Below are 8,143 nucleotides of genomic sequence, written 5' to 3' on the forward strand. Positions count from 1 at the left end.
AAATTATTTTAGATTTTTTATGATTTAACAATAGTATTTTTGGCCATCACACTAGGCCTAAAAGAAAAGTACAAACCATGGTTTGGATTAGTTGTCACCAGCACCTATTTCCGTTTGTACAGCACACACTTTTCTTTTTTATTTTTTATTTTTAAGAGAAATAAAAATTCTACAACAAACATACCTATCTAAACTGTTTTATTAAAGATGGCGTACCTACGTACCTATGCTATTTATTACCTAGCTATTTGACAGTTTTGATTTCAATGTCATAATTTTATAAAATTTTTTAATTCGATTGATTTTGAGCAAAAAAATTTCGTCCCATTTTCTCTTTTTTTTTTTTTTTTTCTTTCTTTTCTCCTCTTTTCCAGTCAAGGTCATGGTGAGACAATCACAAACCAACTTGTTTGGTAAAGCAACACATTATAAGCCTATTTTACAAAACCAAAAAGGATAAAGAGGATAAATAGGGTAAAATAATAGGGAGATAAATTTTTACACTTTCCAATGGTACGAGAAAGTCACTTTCAACTCTAGTCAGAACAAACTGACCGTCTCTAGCGCAAGTATTAAAAGACTTGATGGTTGATACCCAAAATTTTAAGTTCGAAATCTAATTATTTCATATTTCTAACTAAATTTATTTCTAAAAAAATAAACAATCACTACAACATATAAAGGTGTTGGATAGAGAGGCGATGATTCTATTCTATTGCATAAAGAACTTGTTTCAGTCGTGTTGATCACTCTCATTGTTAGAGATAACTCTAATTAGAGTGGTATTGTTTAAATTATATTTAAGTTGAAGTCTAATTAGGAGTAGAACTTCCTTCATATTCATATGCTTAATAATTAAGCCAACCGAAGGAGTTGTAATTAAGTGCTCTTTAATTAAGTTGGCTTGGCCTGCCTAGCGAGTACTACTACGAGAGCGTGTAGCTTCTTTTCTTTTTTTTTTTCAATAAAGTTGTTTTAGTTTGCTTTTCTTAAAAAAAAGTATTCAATTATTTGATTTCTTTTTTTCTTTTTTTATTTTCTATTTTATTTTGGTGAGAGGTCTCTATGTATTAGAATAAGTATATAGAATGATATTTTTTGGAGGCCCGCTGTTGTAATACTCATGATCACTATACATTAGAAGGAGAAACAATCAACAAAAAAAGGTTATCTCTAAACTGTTTCTCTTTTGGCGGCTACCATATCTATCATTAGATTTTTCTTACAAAAAAAAGATTGAAGTGTTTTTTTTTAGAGACAGGTAGTATACTATCCGCATCGTTTATTTTATCTAGAAATAAATTTAGCTGGAAATATGAACTAGAATTCGAACTTGGGATCTCGGATACCAACCATCAAATCCTTTGTTGTTAATTTGTGCTACGGATGGTCGGTCAAAAAAAAAAAAAAGTATTGAAGTGCTAGCTCTTTATGTATCCACCTCTTAGTTATTTGTCTACAAAACTAAGGTATTGCTTGGTTCGGGTAAAGGCAAGATTGTCTATTTCAGGGATAGGTATAAGTTTAAATATCAGCAAAAACTAGACTAATTTTACGTTTGAATGAAATTGAATTATTCCCAAAAATAAGAAAAATAGCGTTTGGATAGATAAAATAGAATAAGAATGATAGTTGTTAGTTGTAAATAAAAAATAATGATATTACCACTATTATTATATTTGAATTTGAATTTTAAATTTTATATTTATATTTTAAATTTAAATTTTAACTTTTAGTTACAATTTGAATTAAATTTTAAAATTTTAAATCACAACATTAAAATTAAAAATTTTAAACTTTAAATTTACAACTTTAAGTTCAAGATCAAATTTAAATTTGAAAAAATATAAAACATCAAATTTTAATTTTAATTTTAAATTTGAAATTTAAATTATAACTTTATTTTGAGATTCAAAATTTAAAATTTAAAAATTAAATTTTAAATTTAATTTTTTATTTTAAAATAAGAATAGGGATGGGAACAATTTAATAATATTTATTATAATTAATTATAAATTTGATAAAAATAATTTTTTTAATAAATTTAATAAATTTTATTATTAATATAATTTATATTTTTTAAAAATTCTACTTAAACTTAAATTTAATAAACATAATTTATTATAATTTTAATACATTTATTATAAAACTATAATAATATTTAAATAAATAATATGTATTAATATAGTACAATTAATAATTTTAGAATAAAAATAATATATTATAATATATAACATATTATATTTATATAATTTAGTTTTAATTCAATTTATAATTTTAATAAAATTTGAAATTAAACATTGGAATAGTACTATTCCACCAAAATGGTGGAATAGTAAATTCCAAGCTATTCCGAAATAGCCGGGAATAGCAAAATCTGACCAAGATAAAATATTCTTGCGAAAAATCATTCTGTTTGGCGGAACAGCGGGGATAACTTTCGTTATCTCCGCTTATACTCCGAACCAAACGGATAAGATCAGATTTGTGGACTCCATTATGCACATGCGTGAGCACGAGCTGGGACGTGCTGGGCCGAGTGCTGTCTGGCTAACAGATTTGGGATTACTTGCGTTTGATTTTTATGTTTATCTTTTTGTTTAATTATTTTTTTCTTACCTGCTAACCGCCTAATTTATCAGTCAAACTAGCTCTTGGAGATCATTTGGGGAGTCAACAAATGTTGCTTCTTTTCAAGTAGCATTTAATAGCCACGAACCAACTTGTTGGTTCTATGTTTTCTCTCAGCTTATATATATATATATAGAGAGAGAGAGAGAGAGAGAGAGAGAGAGATATAGTCATTATAGTACTTTTTAAATTGAAGTGTGAATCTTAATTATTCTCCATCTTATGCTATATTATTTGTGCTATCTTAGAGACGTGCCAACGGACTCAATGTTTAGCTCGAAATGACTACCAGTAGTCTCAGAGAGACAATTAATCTCTTTTTTAGTACAGTGCATTACATGTCTTGACCTATATGCGACGGCTAGATTAATACTTTATATTATTTGCTCTCTATTTTATGCAAATTATATACTGCATGCATGCTTAATTGAATTTGTTCACTACTTACTACAAGACAGTTTGCCACTAAATACAATTTGTTCAATGCTTAGCAGATCTTTTCCAACATGTAGACCCTGCCTCTTCCTTCACCCCGTACGTACGCGCGCATATATCATCCCCATGCACACGTCGCGCCATATATATTGGTGTGAGCAGCGGTGCATGCTAAGAGGAGTAAGTACCATAATGGGAAAGAGATCACCGGCCGTAGGTATATATATATATAGAAACAAACATATTTCTTTACTTGGTGAACAAAATAAATAAAATTTCAAATGCCACAACCTCGTACACTAGCTAATCACGCACATCACAATACATCAAACACATAGCCGTGATTTCCCTAGCTAGTTAAAACCCTGGAGATAAAATCAAGCGACTCGTCCCTTCAAAGTTGAACGGGTTCGATCAACAAGGAGATGACCCTGTCCTTCGTTTCTCCCTCTGGCGATCCATACCCATCTCCATGCTGGTAAAAGCAGTGCGCCGTCCGCGACCCCTTCACGACGAGAGCCGTGAAGTATTCGTTGAAGGTGGAGTCAGCTAGACATGCTCCGTTCAACTTTTTCCAGCAATCATAGATCAGTTCCTTTATGCGCTCGCGGGCCGCGGCCTCCGTGACGCCTTCGTGGTGCATGCAGCAGTGGATGGATTTCGCGACATCGCCTCGCTGGTGCTCAGACTGAATCAAGAATAGAACAGTTATTTAACATTGTTGTGCAAATTGTATCCTCAAACTGATATACTTAACCTACTTTGGATGTACCGAGATCGTTGCAAAGTCTGGCAATCATCGATGACCACCGCACGCTTTCCGGATAATCCTGGAAGAGATCTAGATCTTGTTGAGTGAGATTTGGAGCAAGACAATAAGTATAAGATAGAACAACATGGCCGGACATGGATAACCATCCATTTTGCAAGTTCTCCTCCAGTGTTGGTATGTAGCTCTTGTCGTACCATTTTGCTTCCACCAAATATGCTTTGCATAGATCCGTCCACTGTATCAATTAACCATATATACTTTTTTAATTTGTTAGAGAATTTTTGTGAAAATAATCTAGTGAATTTTAATTACAGGTGATTTTCATATAGGCAGTTCCTAATTATTTTGCCCTTTACATAAATCCCAGAGTTTTGAAGTTTTTTCTTCGAAAGTTCCTACTTAGCATCTTTCAGATAAATCTAAAATTATCCCATTAAAGATTACAAATTTCTCTCCATTTTTCAAAGATATATAAGTCTATATATAGACATTATATATGCATTATTTATTACAACTTTATCCTTCCTTGTGCAATAAAATACCCTTAATTACTAATTAATTAAAAATAAATTTTATATGCATATCAAACTTAAATAGAAATCAAAATGCATAAAGAGATAAAAATCATATATAAATTCTGTCGAGTATATTTAGATTCTACGTACTGAAAGATGTGCTCGATCAGTAGATACTTAGTTTTCTAAGAAAATTGAAAATTTAGTAAATTATATAAGAATACAAAATGATAGATACTAAGGTAAAGAGTTGAGCTGGAATGCTATCGGTAGCAAACGGACTCCGTTGCCATTCATTTGTTTTCGATGATGGAGCTTTCAAATCGACGATCGGCACCGTTGAACATGATCTATATCACTTGAAGTATCTAGAAATCAAATTTCAAATCTTTTCGACATCATTTACCTAATGATCAAAGGGTTTCAAAATTAGTAATTTTAATGGTTGATATGAGGGGTTTTCTCGTTTAACGGTCTAAAGCTATCCAAATCAATTGAATTTTGGTTAGAAAATTCTTTAAAATATTTAGAACAAGATCTATACTCTCGATCATGATTACAAATTTTCTATCATCACTTTTTAGAGGATATTCATTTTCAGCCATTCATTTTTACGCCCACTTGATGGACAAGAAAATAATATCGGAAAAGTATGATATTTGATTTCTAGATACTTCAAGTAGTATAGATCATTTTTAACGGTGCCGATCGTCGATTTGGAGGCTCCATCATCGAAAACAAATGGGTGGCAACGGAGCCCGTTTGCTACCGATAGTATTCCAGCTCAACTCCTAAGGTAAATATCGCAGAGACAAAGCAAAATGAGGGAACAAATTTTTTTTTTTTTTACCGCGCTCTTTAGGTACGGAAGAATATTGAAACCTTTCTCTTTCATAACCTCATAAGCTATATCATTTGTTGCATTGAAGAGTGCTAAGAAACATATTCTCATGTACTCCGGTAATTGCTCAATATCAAGTGCATTCCATCTATAAAAACCACCAAAATATATAAGAACATATTAATTAGGAAATAAAGGGATTTTGTTTAAACATATATATATGTACCCCTTTAAACATATATAATGAAGAGTTTGCGCAAACACCATTTCAAAAACATAAACGTTTTTGAGTTCTTATGCAAAGAGAGTATAGTTTTCAAGGGTCAAGCGAACAAAGCAACTCAAATTCAAATGATATTAGCGTGATTTCGCATATGTTCATACAAATATGTCTTAATTTGTAGTAGTAAAACTGAGTAAAAGAATTCATATATAGACCTGTCAACTGCTTCTGTGAAAAGCTGGAGCTCGCCGAGGGAGCCGTAAACATCGTAGACATCATCGATTGCTGTTACGAAAGAGTTAGCCTTTGTATGTGCTAGCCTTAAGGTCGAAAGCTTCGGCTCAAAAGCCCACCCGACAGTGAATAGATAGTTTTCCATCAATCTATCTCTGCTGAAGGGAAGTTTCTCCCATAACCCCAGATTGAACCACCATCTGAAATTTTCAGATATTTTTGTCCTATTTAGAAGCTATATATATACTTATATATATTAGTATTGTTCTTTTCGCGTGCAGTTGTGATGCGGTGAAATAGCACATATAATGCAATTAAAATTAAACAACTGTATTATATGATAAAGTTAGATTAGTTTGTTAATGTTGTTAGGTTGAAGCAATTAAGCTTGCGGACCAGAAGGCAGAAACTCTAATCTTTTAACTGAGTCTAAAATTCTGAGGTTAATTAGATCAATAGCTAGTTTTAAATAAAGTCATATTGCGCAAAATATCCTATATATATATATATATATGCACCTTGACACTTCCTTGAGCTCTCTCTTGTACGTGTTTTGAACCGCATTGAAGTCCAACTTCGCGAACTCGAGAAGATGAGGTCTCATCTCCTCTTCTTTCTCATATTCATCGATGAAGCATCTCGTGTGCAATCTCTCCATGCGCCAGTGTAGTGGTTGCTCCAATGCACGAGCCACGTAATCTCTTAACTTACAGTTATCATCTAATGAATCTAATAAGAAATTATTGAGGTGTCGAATTGTAAAGTCGCGAGCCTCATTCAGCGTATCTTCTCCTTCCACTGCCAGATAAGAAGCCTCGTACAAACTCAACAAACTTTTAATTTGATTGCTCAAGTTGGATTTGAAGCTGCCCTTCTCATCTTTAAACTGATCAAAAATATCTGCAACTTGGGTATGTACAATTCGTTAAAAAGTGTGGTTCGATAAAATAATCGTTAGTATCACGATGACATTTATTTGTTCAACAGATAATTAATGTCTAAATTAATTAATAAAGGATTAACAATTCGGAACCGAATTAATTGTATTATTACCTTGTGAAACTATAAATCCATGTCCTCTAAGAAGCCTGAATAAGAGTGCAATTATGTAGGCATTATCCTTCGTCTCCATGCGTAAGTCATCTAATTTGCTAAACATAGAGTCCAGTGCATGCTTTATCTCCTTCTCAAAGTGATAACCAATCCCGAGTTGTTGTATTGCATCAATGAGCTCAAGCTTATCATCAACAACCATTGTTTCCTCATCTATCATGAGCCCCACTTCCTCCTTCAACTCGTCCAATCTCTTTGTGTCCCTCTCCTACGTTACAAATTGTGGAGCGCCCCATCATATGCAAAACTATATATTAAACTAGTTATATAAAACAATTTAGTACAATAATTAATATTGGATGATGTCTTATAATTAATTAGATGTATATGTATATATCTTTACATTTATTCCTATATAAAGTTTTAGTTATCATGATGTATATACGTCTCTCCAAAGTAGCTAGCCTAGTTTGCAAGTACATTTTTCTCTCTTAGTTGACTAATAAAACTTGACTTTTTCTACAAAATGATCATTCTATCTTTAAATAAAATATCTTTTTAATTATATTGAAAATTATATATCAATTCTAATATTCTTGTTCTAATACAACCAAATAAAATATCAAATTTAAATAGAAATAGTTGAGAAATAATCTTAACCATACTATAGCCTCGACGCACGGCAACGACTGTATATAATTGTTGCCCCATATGCTCGGTTTGTAATCCGCCGACCGACGCAGGACCGCATGCACCCGCACATTCTTGCACTGAGGAAACAAGCCATCGGTCGGAGATCGGACGGTCAGGAGCTCCCACCGGAGCCGTTGATCTGTGGTGAGGCGCATGATGGATGGTGCGGGTGACGGTGATGCAATGTGGAGGGCCATTGTCATTGATTCCGTGNTCAGCAACGGCACGCAGCTCCGATATCATACCAATTCTAATAAAGAGTTGATAAAGATAAATTTAAACTATAAAATAAACCAACATAATCTTGTTTTTATAATCTTAACTATATATTAAAAGTTATATTAACTTTTCTATAAAATAAACTTCTATCTTACTAGTAAAACATCTTTTTCAGTTCAAAATAATCAGTTGATTCTCTCTTTTTACATGAACGTTTGATCCGATCGATGAAACCTCTCTGCATATAATATATAGTACTATTGATTTTGAAACATATCCTTATTTACATTTCTATATATGTATATGTAGATTAATTAATATTCTGTAGTAGGTTATAATTAATAACATGATTTAACAAAATATATTGATCAAATTATATATCAAAACGTTTACTACCCCGCGAGGTGTTAAACACTGCATCCTCTCCCTGTGTTTCTCTAACCTGCTCAACTTCCTCCTTCACCCCGAGTACTATCTACTCCTTTGTTACCAACAACTACTATTCGAACTCGAGTAACTACGTTATG

At 32.2% G+C, this 8,143-nt stretch overlaps 1 protein-coding gene across 1 annotated transcript; it reads right to left on the minus strand.

Annotated features, from left to right (window-relative positions):
- Positions 2,871–7,594, minus strand: LOC109718477 ((-)-alpha-terpineol synthase-like). Its single transcript, XM_020244735.1, has 7 exons — positions 7,370–7,594; positions 6,705–6,972; positions 6,170–6,551; positions 5,633–5,851; positions 5,204–5,342; positions 3,828–4,073; positions 2,871–2,945 (listed from the first exon to the last, which is right to left on the minus strand). The coding sequence occupies exons 1-7, from the start codon at positions 7,592–7,594 to the stop codon at positions 2,871–2,873; spliced, it is 1,554 nt and encodes a 517-aa protein (XP_020100324.1).

The sequence above is a fragment of the Ananas comosus genome, linkage group 12 (assembly GCF_001540865.1).
Source record: "Ananas comosus cultivar F153 linkage group 12, ASM154086v1, whole genome shotgun sequence".
In the NCBI taxonomy this organism is placed as follows: Eukaryota; Viridiplantae; Streptophyta; class Magnoliopsida; order Poales; family Bromeliaceae; genus Ananas; species Ananas comosus.